Source organism: Benincasa hispida, chromosome 2, assembly GCF_027475165.1.
Source record: "Benincasa hispida cultivar pf3 chromosome 2, pf3_genome.v1.1, whole genome shotgun sequence".
In the NCBI taxonomy this organism is placed as follows: Eukaryota; Viridiplantae; Streptophyta; class Magnoliopsida; order Cucurbitales; family Cucurbitaceae; genus Benincasa; species Benincasa hispida.
In genome coordinates, this window is record NC_143479.1 from 18642228 (window position 1) to 18661736 (window position 19509).

General features: G+C 34.5%; 2 protein-coding genes across 2 annotated transcripts; one reads left to right on the forward strand and one right to left on the reverse strand.

Annotated features, from left to right (window-relative positions):
* Window positions 1–2186: 2186 nt before the first annotated feature.
* Window positions 2187–5069, forward strand: LOC120070751 (tetraspanin-15). Its single transcript, XM_039022626.2, has 2 exons — window positions 2187–2813; window positions 4721–5069. Exons 1-2 carry the CDS (start codon window positions 2187–2189, stop codon window positions 5018–5020), a joined length of 927 nt encoding a protein of 308 aa, XP_038878554.1. The 3' UTR covers window positions 5021–5069.
* Window positions 5070–18443: 13374 nt separating this feature from the next.
* Window positions 18444–19260, reverse strand: LOC120071558 (uncharacterized). Its single transcript, XM_039023887.2, has one exon. The coding sequence runs from the start codon at window positions 19093–19095 to the stop codon at window positions 18640–18642; it is 456 nt and encodes a 151-aa protein (XP_038879815.1). The 5' UTR covers window positions 19096–19260; the 3' UTR covers window positions 18444–18639.
* Between the last annotated feature and the right edge of the window lie 249 nt (window positions 19261–19509).

A 19509-nucleotide genomic window follows, 5' to 3' on the forward strand; every position in this document is an offset into this window, starting at 1 on the left:
CAAGGTCACTTTTTTTTTAATAAATAATTTAGCATTCTTTTTTTTTTTTTTTTCTTGGGCTTCAATTGTATATGAGATGTCAAAATGAACATACTTAACTGGCATGAAGCTTGCATTATCGATTTCGAAGTTAGATATTCAATTCTCATATCCTAAATATTGTCACAAAAAGAAAAATTATATGTGAGATGAAGAATTCAAACGTGTATATATATAAAAGAAGAATATGTCACGAAGTTGGCAAATTAATAAGAGTTTGCTTTGAAACAAATGTTTTGTATTTGTTTCTTAAGTACAACTTTGTCGCCAACAATTTAAGTATATAACTCACAACCGATTAACCCACATACTCTGATTTGTTCATGTTCCCATGAGATGGTGGAAACATAGAAATAAAAATTTAATGAGGTTAAAAATCTTGAATCAAACACAAGTTTAAAATTTGAATTCTTCCCATTGTGATGGAACTATTGTTGGGCCTAGTCTTAATTCACAATCTGCCATGGGCTTGGGCCTTGGGTCAATATACCTACCCAAGCCTTTGTGTCTCACAGGTCCATTCAAAATCAACCATATCAATTTTTCGTACAATTTATTCATATTATCTGTATGTTTTTTTATTTAAAAGGTTTTTCACTAAGGAAATACAATGATTAAAAAAAAAAAAAGTTAAATTATCAAAAATACCATTAAACTTTATCATTTGTTTAAAAAATATCCTTATACTTTCAAATGTTGCAATATTACTCTTGAACTTTCATAAACGTTTCAAAAATACTCTTAAAGTAGAAATTCATTAGAATTTGGATGGGAATTGAGATGTGAAATGGTGTAGTAGGTGACATAGAACAAATATTTGAATCACCATATCGTTTTAGGTCATCCTACATAGTTCTAAGTCCTGATTTTTATTTGAAATTCTAAAGAATTTATACTCTAAGGATAGTGTTGAAACTTTATGAAAGTTGAAGGGTAATATTATAACTTTTAAAAGTATAAGAGTATTTATTTTAACAAAAAAGAAAGTTCAAGGATATTTGTTATAATTTGACCTTAAAAAGAAAAAAAAGAAGAAGAAGAAGTTAGCTAACTGAATGCAATATGAGAGGGCTCTCATATCAAGGAACACGTATCAAATAGCCATTTAATTCAATCTAACCAAACATATGAGCTAAGATAATAGTTTTTCATATCGTTTATATTATATTATTATGTGTATGTTAATTATTTAAAATGTTTTATTTAAGGAAATACAATGATTAAGAAAACTATGGAAATTTATTATATTAGTTCATATGTTTGATTAGCCTGAATTAAGTGGCTATTCGATAGACATCTTTATTATGAGTGAGAACCCTCTCAATAATCATATTGTGGAGAACCCTTTAAATAGTTTATCCAATCTTTAAACTATCACATGCGTTTGTGGAGCTTAATTTTATTCTCTTAATCACATTAATACCTTAATATTAAATTACTCATTAACTTCAAAATTCTTTTTCCTTTTGTACAATTCTTTTACGGGAACTTAGAGAGGAGAGGAAAAAGAATTGAAAAAAAAAAACATATACATCATCATCTGCCAATGCCACCGTTAAACAAAAGTTATGAAAATATTGTTGTAACGACTTTACCTATTTAAATTACAGCTCTTAATGTCAATTAAAACATAATTTATCAAAAACAAAAAATCTTTACGATCATAAATTTAACTATTTAGAAATGTAATTGCATTTCAAAATATCGAGAATCTCTCAATTAATATTACATGAATGTCTATATAAATAATAACTTAAAAAAAAAAAAAAAAAAAGATCAAAGCCTTCCGCAGATCCCAAATTTATGGACAGTAAAGTAGATTTATGTTAAACTTGTGGACTATGTCAATGAATGAACAAAAGAAAAGATATTTAAAATTAAGATTTGTTTATTTAGAGTCATCATCAAACTGGTTTACTCCTACTATTTCTCATCATCTCAAACGAACTGACCCTCAATTTTCTCCTCAAAACCATGAAACTTTCCACTAATTAATTTAAATCCCCAATAATATGTCCTGTCCTAAATCACTTTGACTTGTTATAACACGACACGTGATCATTATTCATTTCACCTCAATAATCAATCTATAAATACATATAGATAAGTAATTAGATTATAATTGTGAGATCAGTATATTCAGTACAATGGCAGAGAACAACAACAACAATGGCAACGCAGTTGCAGAGGAAGCCGGCGCAATAGTGGCGGTAGTAGAAGAGAAGCCTCCTTGCAAAGACAAAGAATTAGGCGGCGGCGGAGAGGATATTATTCCGGCAGCGAGTAAAAACAAGAACCCATTTCTCGAAATAAACAACTTGGAGAAGATATTAGCTACATTGACGCTAATACTGTCAATTCCAGTATTGGGATTTATTGTGTGGATATTTTACGTGAGAGATTCAGAGTGTGAGAGCATTTTGAAGCTGCCGAGTTTCCAGATAGGGATTGGAGTTGGTTTAATTTTCTTGTTTCTTATTAGCAATGCGGTGGTTTTTCTGAGGTCACGGTACCCTGTTCTGGGGCTTTTGATTGTGATGGTGCCGTTGTTGCTGATATTCATAATTGGGCTTGCGCTTGTGGGGGCTTATAAAATGGAGAGCCGGTCCGTGGCTGCTTCACCCAAGTGGCTGAGGTTGAAGGTGTTCAATGAAGCTCACTGGCAAGATATCAAGTCTTGTATTTATGATACAGGGGCTTGTGATGATTTGATCTCTAGAACTCTCATGCTTAAGTCCTATGATTTTAGTCTCAAGAAACTCTCTTCCATTGAGGTAAATTCATCTTCCTAATCCACTTCTAGCTAATATCCTCTCAAATCTTTTAAAGGATAGGTTACATGGAAAATAAATCCAATTTATTATATATATATTTGAACTAATTGCATAAATAGAATTCAAGCAAAAAAAAAAATATATATATATATATATGTAGTATGAGGATAAAATAATCGCATAAGTAGAACAAAAATGGTAAAAAAACCAAAAAATCCACACTCAACAACCGCTTTACACGTTGCTTCCCAATTTTCTCAAATTAAAAGCTATCACTAATAGCTATTATCAATGATAGCTTTCAATTTGAAAAGTGAACTATCAGTGACTAATCACTGATCGTTGCTATCAGTAGTTATCACTAATATTTGCTATCAGTGGCAACTTTTTAATTTGAGAAGTATGCTATCAGTTACCATCACTCATAGCTGCTACCAACAATAGCTTTCAATTTGAGAAATGTGTTATTAATTACTATCGTTTATAACTGCAATCAATGATACTGCTATCAGGGATAACTTTCAATTTAAGAATTGTGTTATCATTTGCTATGACTAATAACTGCTATTAGTTGTTATCAGTGATGTTCCTATCGGTGAATATTACTGATAGCTTCTATTAAGGATAGCAATTGATAGTTGCTATCAGTGATAACTTTCAATTCGAAAAATGTGCTATCAGTTGCTATCATTGATAGCTGTTACTAGTGATGTTGTTATTAGTTATAGTTTTCAATTTGAGAAGTGAGCTATTAGTTGTTTTTCTGATATGTTTTTATCAATGATAGTCAAATAGTGGCTATTGTTGATATGTTTCTATCAATGGTAATGTTTTGATGCTTTTTGTTGTTTGAATTTGATATCATGTTATACTTGTTTGTATATAATTAGGGTCTTCTGATTAATTTGTTGATACATGTAGTGTGTTAGTATGTCATTATTGATGCATATAGGTATAGAATGATATCATTTTACATTGATAGTCATAAAGGATATCATTGATAGCTACTGTCAATGATATCTTTCTATTACTATCAATGTAAAGGATATTACTGATAATATTTATGTATTATGCAATGTAGTAATTGAGATGAAATGACTCTTCAAGATTGTTTAATTGTGCATAAAAATTTTCATTGATAATATAATACCATAGTATCATTGATAACATCTTTTATATATATATAGTAGCACATCCATAAATCAGATTCTAATTTACAAGATATGTTTGTTTGTATTTTTTTTAAGTGCAATGAGCACCTAACTTTTATGCTCATCTTTTCTCTACTACACAAAGAAAAAAAAATTATTAAAGAAAACAAAATGGTCGTGTCATTTTTTTACTAGGTGCAACTTCAGCTACATAGAAGATGGACAGAGCCCAACTACATCCAAATTTTTTTCTAATTTTTATAAACAATATAACTATTTATGATCATTCACGGTCTTATATTAGAAACTAATATCATAATTTATAATATATCTTTTAGTTTAAGAATTTGGTTTATAAGATGAAAGAGTATATTTATTAACGTTTTTATTTATTTTAATTTAATTATATATTTTAAAAGGTAAAATTTTCCATTGAAAAAGTCCAGTTTTGCATGATTTAGATTATAGATTTAAAAGAAATTTTAAAAAAACAAAGTACCAAAAATAAATCTATCAAAATTTGAAAACATAAAACAAAACACAAATTAAATGGTGAATCTCAGAAAACTCTCTCAATATCTTAATTATCTTTGCATTATGTGGGATCATGATACAATAATAAAGAATTAATTTAGATTGAAAGATTGATATAAAAATAAAATTGAGTATATTTATAAATATTTTCAACATTCTGAAGTAATTTTCTTATATTATATAACAATAAGTTGGTAACTGAAGAGACGTATTATATATTAGTCTGGGTGCTGCACGCCAGCAACAATATGCGAAATGGAATATGTAAATGCAACATTTTGGAAGAAAAAGGAAGGAGGAATAGTGGATCCAACAAACCCATACGACAGTGATTGCAATTTATGGGACAACGACAGAGGGAATTTATGCTACAATTGTGTTTCATGCAAAACAGGGTTTCTCAACACTCTGCAAGCTAAATGGTGGAAGCTTGGTGTTTTTCTCATCATTGCCTCTCTTTTACTCTTCATCTCTCATCTCATCTTGTTCCTCTCCTCTGTCTTCAAACAGTTCCGAACTTAGTTAATTACCACTTCAACTTCAACCTCAACTTCAACGACATCAACAACCATTTCTTGGCCTTTTCCTTTTTCTTTATTAGTTGGTTTTTTTTCCCTCCCTCTTTTTCGCATTTTTTTTTGCATATATTTTCTTCCCTTAATTCTCATCTTGTACATATATTTAGTTGAAGAATAAGAGATTTTGTTTTCGAGAATGCCCTTCCGTCTTCTTCAGCTCTTTGTATTCAATCAATTCTTAGGTATATCAGCTTATTTTTTTATATACACATTATCCTACAATGTGGTTACATAATAATACAAAAGAATAAAGAATATTACACATGGCTTGTTTTGGTTGGTGGAGAGAAATCATTCTAACAAATTCTCAACATAATGTGGTGATTCATTTCTATTTTTCTTCCGCCTTCTCTTTTTTTTTCCATCTTTATTTTCTTCCCTAACATCCCCCCTCAAACTGGAGGGTACTTCAAGTACTCCCAGTTTGGATCTCAGTTTGTAGAAATGGGAGTTGTTGAGTGGTTTGGTGAGACAATAAGCTAGTTGGTCTGCCGAAGGAACATAGTGGATGGTGATTTCACCTTTTAGAACATGGTCCCGGACAAAGTGGATGTTAATTTCTACATGTTTAGTTCGAGAGCGAAACACAGGGTTTGCAGCTAAGGCCCCTGCCCCTAGATTGTTGCACCATATGGTCGGTCAAGTTTTTTTATTTTAATCCCATCTCACTGAATAGTTGTTGAAGCCAGAAAACTTCGAATGTAGCATGAGGTAGTGCCCTATACTCAGATTCTGTACTCGACTGTGCAATGATCGTTTGCTTCTTTAAGGACCATGACACAATGTTATTCCCTACAAATATGCAGTAGGCAGCAATCGATTTTCTATCATCGAGATTGGAGGCTCAATCAGCATCGGAGTAGGCAGAGACATGTAAGTTTGGGCTTGGTTGGAAATAAATGCCATAGTGTTTTGTGCCGCTGATATAACGAAATACTCTCTTGGCTGCCTACTAGTGTGCATCAGTTGGAGTTTGAAGGGATTGACTCAGCTGATTGACTGCATAGGTGATGTCCGACCGTGTGTGAGTTAAGTACTGAAGGGCGCCGATGGTGCTGCAATATATGTAAGGATCAGAGATGGGCTGCCTATCAGTCTTCGATAGTTTTCTACCTTGCACACTTAGTGAGGGCATTGGTTTCACGTCAGTCATCTATAGCTTGTGCAGTAAGTCATCCACATACTTGGATTGATTTATCAGGAGACCAGATTCTAGATAATGAACTTGTATTCCCAGGAAATACTGAAGCTGTCCCAGATCCTTAAGTGTAAATTGAACATCAAGAGTTTCAATGAGTTGCTCTGTTAATTTAGAATTGTTACTTGTGATAATGACGTCATCAACATAAACAAGTAGAAATATTATTGAGCCTATCGTTCGGTAGATAAACAGTGAGGTGTTCGATCGAGACTGATGAAATCCCCACTTTGTTAGGACAGAGCTAAGAGCAGTGTTCCATGCTCGTGGTGCTTGTTTTAGGTCATAAATAGCCTTGTCAAGTTTACAGACATGGTTTGGGTATAGAAAGTTGATATACCCAGGTGATTGGCACATATAGACAACCTCGGCGAGTTTTCCATTTAAGAACGCATTATTGAAGTCAAGTTGCCTGAGAGACCAGCCTTGTGACACAATAACACTGATTACTACTTGGATTGTAGAAGACTTCACAACAAGGCTGAATGTCTCAAAGAAGTCCACTCCATGATGTTGATAAAAGCCCTTCACAACTAATCAAGCCTTATATCGCTGTACTGAGCCATCCATGTTTCTCTTGAGTCGAAATATCCACTTGTTTCAACTATATTGTGTGATAGAGATGGGGGAACCAGTGTCCAGGTCTTGTTCTTTATGAGAGCTGAGTATTCCTCATCCATAGCCTTCTTCCACTGAGGAGTTACAAGTGCAGCTGTGATTCTTGTAGGCTCTGTTTGAGACCAATCAGTAGCTCTGCTTATTATCCAGGCTTTAGGTTTAAATATGCCAGCTTTAGCTCTTGTTATCATAGAATGAGTAGGAACTGGTGAGGGGCGGGAAGAGATGGCAGGCTTTGGCGAGGTAGTAAAGGATAGATTATTAGGAGGATGTGGTATATATGGTATATTAGGGCTGTCATGTCGGACTGGGCTAGTTTGAGTCGGGGGCACCGGTGAGTGATGGGTAGAGTTCATCGGTGGAGAGAGATTTGGACTATGGTACGATGCATAGCCTGGAAAGGATGTTTGGTTTGTGGTGGTTGAAGCATGGTCGGGAATGGAGGGTGGTGTAGGACTTATTTGTGGGAATAACTGTGACTGAGGCAGGTTATTGAGTATGGTTTGAAGGCTTGGGACTAAGGACTCAGCTATGGTGGGGGCTATAGCCTGGGCGATCGTGTTAAGCGATGGAATTTCAGCGATCGTGGGGTTCTTCATTGTGGTGATCGTTCTATACGAAGGACTTTCATCGATTTTTCTAGGTGATGGAATCTCAGCGATCGTTGTGTCTTTTTCTTGGGCAATCGTTCTACACGATGGAGATTGAGCGATCATGTTGTCTTTCGTCTGGACGATCGTTCTAGACGATGGGATCTGAGCGATCGTGTTGTCTGTCATCTGGACGATTGTTCTAAACGATGGTAGTTGAGCAATCGTGTTGTCTGTCATCTGAACAATCGTTCTGAGTGATGTTAACTCAGCGATCGTTCTGTCTATCGTCTGGGCGATTGTGCTAAATGATGAAGGTTTAACGATCGTTTTGTCTGTCGTCTGGACGATCGTGGTACACGATAGAGATGCAAAGGGGAAGTCATTCTCATTGAATTTCACATGTCTGCTGGTGTATATTAGGCTCGATAGACTCAGGCATCTATACCCCTTGTGGTGTGAGCTGGGACTAATGTACACACATTTCTCCGAGTGTAAGTGGAATTTTTTACTGTGGTATGGCCTTAGATAGGGGAAGCAAGAACATCTGAATGTCCTGAGATTGAAAAAATCAAGGTTAGAGCCAAACATTACATTGATGGGTGATTTACCTTGTAGCACAATGGTAGGCACTCCATTTATAAGATAAGCTGCTGTTGAGAATGCCTCCCATAAAAAAGACAGAGGCATGGATGCTTGTGCAAGTAGCGTAAGGCCAGTTTTGACTATATGTCGATGTTTGCGCTTGGCTCTGCCATTTTGTGCAGAGGTATACGGGCATGATTTTTTGATTAAGATGTCTTTTGACTTACAGAGATGATGAATTCTATCATACTCTTTACCATTGTCTGACTGGAGCATTTTGATCCCTGATTTGAATTGAGTTTGGATTAATTGTGTAAAGTGATTGAACGCAGATAGTGTCTCACTCTTCTGTTTCATAGGCTATATCCACACATATCTATTGTGATCATCCAAGAACAGTATGTAGTACCGGTATCCATCAGTAAATTCAATAGGGGCTGGACCTCATACGTCTGTATGTATTAAGTCAAACTTGTTTGATGCTCGAGATTGAGAGTTTGGAAATGGTAGAGCACAGATGACGGGAAAATTAGATGTCAATTACTCGACAACTAAAGTTCCATGGGTGCAATATGCGATGCATGTCTTAATGTATTGGAATGACTATGCTTTAACAAATGTATGTGATGACCATGCGCTCCTATCACAAGTTTTCTTGCGCTCATGCCAAGTATAACACAAACGCAAGTTTCTCGGGTGATCCGAGGTCGAACTCAGGGACTTGTAGCTAGATGAACGTGGTAATGTGCATGCGGCGGTTGAATAAAAGAATGATGGACGGGTTTCTATGCTAACACTACTCCTACTTCTAATTAACAGACAACGCAATGAGAATATGTATGAGAGGTAGGGACACGAAAACTATTGACATAAAGTAAATGGATGGAAAAATAGATAAAATGTGGATATGTCTTCATTGTAATACTGAGCTTGACCACAAGGGCAACCTCAGCTAACGCAAGCTATGTGATCATGCTACACACACTTGAGCCTAATTCTAGGACGTATGTGATATATATGCGTTAGTGCCAGAAAGCCTATGCCTGTCTAAACCTCCATAACCCGTTCACGTGCTCTCGCTGCATGAGCGTGATGGCTGCATACCACCGTATCCTAATTCCTAGACGCATGCAATATCCTCTCCATAGGGTGCATATGCTGTGTGATAGCAAATGAAGCTTATCTCTAAATTCCCCATTTTTGCTTATGCGTTCCAATCCACTTTCTTGAGTCTTAGATTTGGATTTTAGACTACTCTCTCAAGTATGCTTAAATGATGAATGATGCGCTCATAAGACAAGGCAACCGCATAAACTTGGCTGACATAAGATTATTCCTATCTCTAATGAACAATAGCTTACATTGCTTAATGCGACCAACCACTTACCCTCCCGGGCAGTTAGTGTTGCTGACTTTACTCATAGACAAGCGTTGCATTCGCCTACAGACAGGCGTAGCTACAGCTTCACACTAAGTAAATAAGGTTTACTCACACATTCACACAACGCACACCTCTCGGTAGTTTGTTACATGCTTCATATCCCTAATCCACATGACTAAGTATGCGATACTCTGACAATCTCACTAAGTGATGCAAAGAAGTTATGGATGCTAAGTAAAGAAAGATGGAGATGGAATTGCAAAAACACATAAATGCATTGAACACATAATATATTAATTTCTTAATCACAAAATGTAATACAATACAATATAAGAAAAGAAGAGAAAATGAAATGACCAGCTGAAAGCAATATCTTGCTTCCAGCGGATGTACTCAAGGCTGCCGATGGTACCATGGAAGGGCGGTGGAGCTGACTCTCTCAAGATCTAACTTCGATCGAAGGCTCCGGTCGTCACTCGGAATGGAAGAAAGAGATGAAGAACTCTCAAGCTTTCTTCTCACGCACTAGTCTGGATCGCAGGGAAAACCCTGGACAAGTTGAAATTTTGCTCATCAGCTTCTTTCTATAGAGCTTGGATCGCCGACAGCATTAATGGACTGCTCTGATTCTGACATTCGTGACGCGTTAGTCCTTTTCTAAATCTCTGCTGCTAACGGCGTGGTAGGTGAAATGTCAACATCAGCTTTTTATTTTCCCGAGATGTACGTTGATGCGTTCATTCTACCATCCTTGCGTTGATCCCTCTATTATGCATTATCGTGTAGTTGCAATCGCACAGTGACTACATTCGCTTAATACCGCAACTTCTACACGATGACCGCAATCGCTTGACAACCCCAACTCGTATGCGATGGACGCATGCGCCCGATCACCGCAACACTCATGCATTGATAATATACGTTTGCACTTGCGATGGAGAGTTTCTCCACATGCGGTCGTTTATGCGGTAGTCCGGTTTCCGCGTTTACATCCACTTCCTGCGTTAGCTACAAAAATAGACAATTGAATGCATAATAACACATAATAATGGGTTAGCTGAGATTCTCAATGTTGAAAGCCGCAAGCTTAATTTCTTATGAATTCCTAACATAATTGCCGCATATTTTGCTTAACACCCTTCATAATTCTAAATAAAAGGCCTAAGATGACATGCATTTCTGCATGTCATCAAGCACTTGCTTTTCCTAATTGACATGAATCAAAAAATTCATTTCCTTCATTAGATTTGAAAGGTAAATTACATTCTCTAATGATATAATCTAGTGTCTTAGTCGACGAATGTTCTAATCTTTTATGCCAGACAACTCTTGACTCAACCAAATTTATTCTAATTCCTGATAGAACTAAAGCAGTCGGGTTGTTTTTGTACAGAGCATTCCCTCTTCTCTTAGCAGTGTCTTTCAGTACTTCAGTTCCTTGTAGGCGGTATAGTTCTTTGTCAAGCTCCCCTTTCAGCAATGTTTTGCTCGTAGCCTTGTCATTGATGACACAACAGTCAGTGTGAAATTCAACAATCACAGCATTTTCATGAGCTAACTTGGATATGCTAATCAAATTCTTTGCAATATTAGGCACACATAGGACATCATTTAGTATAAAGTCATTTCTTCCATAAGATAAATAAGATTGACCAGTGTGAGAGATATGCAGTTTTTCACCATTACCTACAATGATCAGCTCATTACCTCCATACTCGGTTGGATTATTGATGTTGTTATAGTCCGTAGTTACATGATTTGTAACTCCACCATCGATGTACCAATTTTGATAAGATATTGTCTCTAGTGTGGCCATGAAGGGATTGGAGGTCTGTGAGGCTGTGAACACAGCTGCAGCATTGTTGTTGGGGCCAACCGACCCATGAATTCCTCTGCCTTATCCATTGTTCTGGGAGTACTCTTTATCAAATCGATGATAGCATACCAGGACTGAGTGACCATACTTCCCACAGACTTGACATGTCAGTCTATTTGAGTTGTTGTTTCGTCCTCTTCTTCGACCGCGACCGCCACTTTGTCCATTGAATGGATTATGGTTAGAACTATTGCCTTTAGAGTTCTTGCCCTGTTGTCGATTCCCATTGAACGAGGGATTAATCTGTGGCTTTCCTCCATTTGTGTGCCTGTTGAAAGCTATATTGACAGAAGGATGATGGGCAAAGGAGCTATTCATTTTGATAGAGTTTTGGTGTTCCAAGCATTTTTCATAAGAAAGAAATTCGGATTGCATATCTAACCAAGAAATACCTGATTTTCCTTGGATGCCCACGACTACTGGGTTGTATTCCTTTCCTTGAGTATCAGCTTTAGATACTCACTCATTTTCTGACTACCTGCCTTAGGTAGTCTTCTTCAACTCAGGATTGAACGTCAAATAGCTCTTGGATGGCATCCACAGTTCTTTTGTATTCTTGTACCTCATGAGTTGGACGGCTACATCTGGAGCCATCGAGTTGTATAGTCATCCTAGCAGGAGTTGATCGACGATAAACCATGCTTCATATTGAGGATTTAGATATCGTTCAACTGACGAGCTTACTCTGTCATCACTGATCGTTTGGGAGCTAGAGGTTGCTTCAGAGGTGGTCTGGACAAACATCGGTGGACAGGGGATTTGTCCTGAGAGGTGTCCTTCGAGCTTGTAGCTTTGTAGGATGGGCAGCACGAGCATCTTCCATAACATGAAGTTGCCGCATTCTAGCTTCATAGTGGTGAGCTGATTGAGGAGCTGATTTAGAGGTGGAGTGTTGAACTTCACTGGTTCGGTGGTGGAAGAGCTTCCGACGAGTGTGGCATTGGCCATGGTGGCTCTGATACCAAGTTGAAGAATAAGAGATTTTTGTTTTAAGAATGTCTTTTTATCTTCTTCAGCTCTTTGTATTCAATCAATGCTTAGGTATATATAACCTATTTCTTTATATACACATTGTCCTACAATGTGATTACATAATAATACAAAAGAATAAAGAATATTACACATGACTTGTTTTGGTTGGTGGAGAGAAATCGTTCTAACAAATTCTCGACAGAATGTGGTGATTCATTTCTATTTTTCTTCAACCTTCCCTTTTCCTTTTCCATCTTTATTTTCTTCCCTAACATATTTTCTTCCCTAACATATTTTCATCTTTTCAGCCATTCATTTTAATTTAATTTCTATTTTTTATGAAAGTTTGTTTCATTTGTTTATGTCTGTTTGGACAAGTCAAGAAATTAATCACTTAATACTCATTCACCCAATAGTCAAGAAATTTCATTCAAATATGCAACTGTAAGCCAATACGTCTAGCTCTATTTTCAAACCATTGTTAATATTCATATAGAGTTAGTGATGGTAAAAATTGCGAGTTTCTTTTTTCGGTCGTATAAAGAGTTTATATTGAGATAGGTTTGACTCTATCCCACCTATTGTAGTAAAACTACTAAAATAAAAATATCTTGAATGGAGAGGCAAAAAAACATATAGACTAAATAGATATTTCAAACTAGAAATAAATTGAGTATGAGTTCAGACTTTTATTCATTTTAGTCTCTACATATACTTTCCAAATATTTATTTTGGTTCTTGTTTTTCTTAAGAAGTGACGAGTTCTTATTTGAAAACTTTATATATATGCGAACACATTTGTTTTTTTTTTTTGTTTTGTTTGGACAAGTCATGAAATTCATCCCTTAATACTCATTCACTCTCCATATTCACTGTAATTAATTTATATATTCACTCAAATATGCAACCACTGTAAGTAAATACGTATAGTTCTATTTTCAAACTAAATATGTTAATATTCACGTGTTTTTAGAGAAAATAAAAGTAGGATTGGTGATGGTAAAAATTGTGAGTTTCTTTTTGGCAACAAGACAAATAGCTGAATCAAAAGAATAAAAGAATAAAAACAGAAAAGAAAAGTATGCATGTAAACATAGAAGAAGATAATTAAGAGGAAGAAGAAGCTTTGAGAAACAAAAGAAAATAAAGATCCTGAAATGATAAAATCCCAATTGAGAGATTTGGGTCCAACCAAATTGTATTTCTTATTCAATTCAAATTTAGGCATAATTATTAAATCACTTGTTTTTTTCCCGCAATTTGATGAAGAAATAATATACATTAGGTCCCGTTTGGTAATCATTTCATTTTTAATTTTTAATTTTTTAAAATTACACTCATTTCCTCTCTATTTTATATAATGGTTTGCATATTTCTTAAATATAAAAATTAAATTCTTAACCAAATTCTAAAAATAAAAACAAGTTTTTTAAAGCTATTTTTTTTTAATTTTTAAATTTTGGCTTGGATTTTTAAACCATTGGTAAAAAGAAGATAACAAATAAAGAAATTTGGAGGTGGAAATAGTGTTTATAGACTTAATTTTAAAAAACAAAGAATCAAAAATCAAGGTCCCTTTCAATAACTCATTTTGTTTTTAATTTTTTTTTTGAAAATTATATAAACCATCATCTACATTTCTTACTATTATTTGCATATTTTTTAAATACAATGATTGAATTCTTAGTCAAAGTCCAAAAACAAAAACAACTTTTTGAAAGCTACTTTTTTTTAGTTCCCAAAATTTAGCTTAATTTTTTTAAACCATTAGTGAAAAGTAGAAAATAAAGGCAGAAATTTGGAGGCAGAAATAGTGTTTATAGACTTAATTTTTAAAAAAGAAAACAAAAAACAAAATAATTACCAAACACGACGTTACCAAAAGAGACCTTACAAATCCAACATCTCAATCCATTAAAAAAAAGAAAGGTGCAACACCATCTACTCTTGAATTTAATTAGAAGTGCTGCTACAAAGTTGCCGGAAGGATAAAATTGGCAAACAAATATGGCGTGGGTTCCAACTAATACCTAATTAGCCATGCATCCAAAACAAAATAACGTTAGTCATATCTCCGAAGTGTAATTAGAATTTAGCTATAGTTGTAAATACTAAAGGAATATAATTCAACTAGAATAAAATTTATATTATAAATCTTATAATAGGATTGATTCTCTCATCCCACATATTATAAAAACAAAATTCACTTAAATAGAAAGATCTTCGATGGTTGGGGAAGCAATTAAAAAACAAACATATAGACTAAAGAGACATTTGAAACTAAAAGTAGATTTAAGTACAAGTTTAAATATTATTTTGATCATTAGACTTTTATACGTTTTGATTCTTATATTTTTGGATTTTTGTTAATATTAATCTCTATTCTTTCAAGTTTGAAAACATCTATTTTAATTATTGTTCTTTTAACAAGTGATCATTTGAGTCGATTCTCAGCGGAATAAAGTACTTTTAATACAATTTTAAACAAAACATAAAAGTCATTTGTAACAACTTTCTTTTTTTAAAAAAACACACATAGAGACTAGAATAAACATTTCAAACTAAAAAAAGAATAATGGTTTAATTCTTATTTTGGTCATTGTATTTGGGACTTTGATTAATTTCATTTTAAAAACATTCATTTTGTTCTCTTTCCATGATATTTTGCAATAACATCTATTTTGGTCCTTCCATTTTCATTTTATCTTAATTATTTGTTAAAATTTTGTAATGGTTCATTTACTAAATTTCTTAAAATGTAGCCATAAATTTGTATGAAAGGTTTTTCATTGTTTTCAATGTTACAACATTCCACATAATATTAGACAAACATAAATAACACATAAAAGGAACAAAGATTGGTAACCTAGTTCTGTGAATACCACTAACGTCTAGGAGGTAGTGTGCCTAGGAAAGATAACTTCACTAATATAAATAATAAACAATTATAACATAGTACTTATCTGTAACTACAACATGATTGATTACAACCTGAACAGCTTAATCACTCAACTGTTCATCTAGGCTCGTCCTAGATGTGAGACTCTCTCTCTCAGTGACTTAGGCTTCCCCTAAGTATTATATCAGTGAAGAGCGACTTAGTCTCTCCCTAAGATTGAGACTCCCTCTTGGCTATATTTAAGCTTATCTTAAGTCGTGAGACTCCCTCTCACATGAACTGTATCTTTTCCTCTAAGGATGTTATTCATTTTGAGGAAACACCTTGATTCTTCTTTACCTTGTGATATTTGTCCACTCGCAAAACAAAAGCATTTATCTTTTGTATCAAATAATCATGTTGCTTCTCTTATTTTTAAACTAATACATTGTGATGTTTGGAGATTGTATCATATTACTTCTTATGCTGGTTCTCGTTATTTCTTAATTGTTATGGATGATTCGTTTCACATGAACGTTTGTGATGAAAACAAAGAATGAAGCCTTGATTATAGTTCCTCTTTTTTTACCATGGTTGAAAATCAGTTTGGGGTTTTTATCAAGCAGTTTAGATCTAATTGTTATGTTTAATTTGTCTTCAGGCCCACAAAGGAGGATTCTCAACCCAAATGAAGAGGAGTTGGTGGAACGAAAGGCACACAATGTGCCACACCTCTCAGCTGCCTCAGCTACACGTGTAGATCTCCATTATAAAAAATCAATGGGAAAGTCTAAAGTCGACCCAAAATTCATTTTGAAGGTAATCTTCTCTTTCTTTTCTTTTCAATTTCTAGAAAATACTCTCAAATTTCTTTAGTCTTCAATTGAGTTCTTGTGTGATTTGCAGAGATTGAAGAGTAGATTTAAACATGCAATTTGGAGAAAAGAAAGAGGACAAGAAGAGGAACAAGAGCATGTACGTGGTTCAGCCTAACTCAGAGGCCCACGGGAAGGGAAGATGTATATTATTGAAGTTTTTCAGAGATAAGTTTCTTTACAGATTTTGAATTCTCGAATATAAAAACTTAACAAAATGTAAATGTAGCAACTATATATATCAGTTTACATTTCTGTTATGAAAGTTGTTAAAAGAAACTAGTCATTGAGGCTTATTTGAGATCATTATCTTTCACTAATAATACCTCAAAGCTTGCTTTCACGGATTTTTTTCAACTCTAAAGCCATTCTCAATTAGTTTTCATGTGTTGGCAAGCCTAAGAAGAATTTTGTTGTTGAGAGGAAATATCAACATTTATTGAATGTTGCTCGATCTTTGAAGTTTCAGTCTCGAGTACCTCTTAAGTATTGTTCTGAATGTGTTTTTACTGTTGCATTTTCAATTAATCGTACATCTTCATCTCTTTTGAACTTGAAAACTCCATACTTTCATTTATATGGTAAGTCGGCTGATTACTCTATGTTGAAATCTTTTGGATGTCTATGTTTTGCATCTATATTGCCTTCTCATAGATCGAAATTTCATCCTCGAGCCATACCTACTATTTTAATGGGACATCCTGCGGTATGAAGGATATAGATTCTATGACATTGGACATCAGTGTTTTTTTTTTCTTTTTTTATTTCTCAGGATGTTGTGTATATTCCCTTTTCATTATGTGGTTGGCAAAACTGACTTCGAAAACCTTTTAACAATGTTGTCATACCATGGTCCTTTGATCTTGTTGGTGTTCCTTTTGTTATATCTCATGTACCTCTGGTTGTGGATAATGATTGTGTTATGTCTACTATGGATGAGTCTTTTCAAGTTATTGATAATGCACTAATTGATGTGAATGCTGACTCTCGAATTCGTGATAATATTAATGGGAATGATATTGGCTGCCTGAGAGTTTGATTCTTCTGTGAATGATAGTTATGATACAGGAAGGGTTTTGGAAGCTTATAGATCTTCTCGAGCCTCCTACCTTCCTTCTTATTTGAGAGATTACCACTGCAATTTACTGTTAGCTTCTGACCAGTTGGTTATTTTATACACAATTGTTTGATGAATATCGTGCTTTTGTTTTACAAGTTTTTTCTTCTTATGAACCTACATCAAGATTTTAAGTTTCCTTATTTGCAACAAGCTATGAATTCTAAACTGGTAGCTATGGAGTCTAATCGAACTTGGTTTGTTGTCTCTCTTCCTATTATCTCTCTTCCTGTCAGGTCCCGACAACAACTCGTTGATGTGTTTACTAAGGCTTTATCATCTAAGTTGTTTCTTCCTTTGTTATCCAAGATGTGAGTGATTGATATTCACTCTCCATCTTGAAGGAGAATATTAAGGGTAGAATTGTATTTTTACTATTAGGGTTAGAATGGTATTTTAACATTTCCTCTTATTTCACTTGTATTCTTTTATACTCTTGTGTGATTCAATAAAATTTTAAGTCCATTTTTATTAAGCTTGAGAAAGGACAAAAGAAAAAAAAAAGAAAAAAAATATCAATTGTTATATCCCTAAACTTTTAGAGTTATATCACTGAACTGTTAACTAGTATCAATATAAATCTTAAACTTTTGTACCAGTATCAGTTTACACCCTTTATTATGTTTAGTTTGAAAAAATCTCTTACGAGAATTATAGATTTATTAATTAAATTTCTAAATGTTCAGAAATGAATCCATTTAGACTTTCATCCAAAATTTCCTTTGAGAATTGTCAATATGTTTACTATAATTGTTCGTTTTGTGAAACCGGCATTTGAAGAACACACATCTAAGAGTTAATGCATGAATGATTTTCAAAAGTAATTGAATATAAATTGATTCTCTAATAAAAAAAATAGTAGTTTAATTTCTTTAAATTATAAGTTTTACACGATATTTGTCGAATGAAATCTGAAGATGGCTGTAAATTAATAAGTTATGAAAGTCCAAAATTTGAATTTATACGATTATTAATTCAAAACTTTAATTCATACCATGCAAAGTTAAAAAAAAAGGTTTGCGAACTCCTTGTTTGTTTTAGTACAATTAATTCACTATCTAAGATTACCCTTTTTCTGTGTTAAGCAAACATTATTCTATATTTTACCATTCTATATCTTGAGAGCATCTGCATGGACAGATTTTTTGTTAGTTTGTATACGTAATTTGGGGGAAGTTTCATACACCAACGCTATTTTCAAAAAACCATTCGATCCAAATAGAAATATAACGTTAAATAAAAGAAAATTGATTGTTCGTGAATAATTTAATTAAAACTTAAAACTAAAGAGGAACGATATTTTATTCAATAATTCATACTATATATAAACTAGACTAGAAGAACAAAGCAGAACTGTAATTAAGGATTTCATCATCTATAGCCTTTATTCATCTATGTACGAAAAAAAGAAAAAAGATGATGATCATCCTTAATTAATTCCATTATCATTAATATTATAGTTTGTGTTTGATCTCAGTTTTCGCCGCCATTGCCATAACCATGCCCCTCGCCGTACCCATGGCCCTCTCCATATCCTTCACCGCTTCCCCTCCCAGAACCCGCACCATATCCTGAACCTGACCCGGAACCGGATCCACCGTTTCTGTTTCTTCCCGAACCGGATCCGGCCCGAGACCCGGCATAAGAGCCAGCGTACGAACCAGCTTCGGACCCTGCGTCGGAGCCAGAGCTGGAGCTTGAGGAGTGTGATGAGGAAGCAGAACTGGATCCAGATCCAGATCCGGACCCAGACCCAGATCCGGAACCGGAGCCACTCCCACCTAAGCCCAAGCCCACTCCCGTGCCAACACCAAGGCCCACTCCGCCAAGGTCGAGGCCCAAGTTCATCCTGGCTACACGGCCCTCTGATACAATGACGGACACACCAAGTAGGAAAGCGAGAATGGTAACTGCTCTGATGGAAGCCATTTTGTGTGCTTGGAATTTGGAAATTGAATCAAATGTAGAATCAGAACTCAAAGAAGAGTTGAGAGAGGAGTAGCTATGTAATGAAATACTTTGTGTTTTTGTTTTGTGGGGGAAAGCAAGAAGGGAGATTGGGGTATTTATAGTATTTGAAAGATTGGAAAATATAATGTGAGTAGGTTGCGTCAAAATCATGAATTGTTTTGTACTAGTTCTTGCGTTTTCTGGAAGATCATGAGGAGTTGGACAAGTGTTCATTGTCAAACCTCCCACTTAGAGTTTAGTGGAGTTCAAGTGGTGGATTTCTTTTCAATGTTTTTAATATATCCACTCAACTTTATGCTCTAATAAAGTTTTCTATCATAAATATTCATATATAAACCACGTGTTGCATCACAAACCTTTGAACAATAGGTG

Excerpts from the sequence above, each read along its gene's own strand:
- LOC120070751 (XM_039022626.2), top strand. The coding sequence starts at position 2,187 with ATGGCAGAGAACAACAACAACAATGGCAACGCAGTTGCAGAGGAAGCC. Across the intron at positions 2,814-4,720 it reads AGAAACTCTCTTCCATTGAG|TCTGGGTGCTGCACGCCAGC; the intron begins GTAAATTCATCT and ends ATTATATATTAG.
- LOC120071558 (XM_039023887.2), bottom strand. The coding sequence starts at position 19,095 with ATGGCTTCCATCAGAGCAGTTACCATTCTCGCTTTCCTACTTGGTGTG.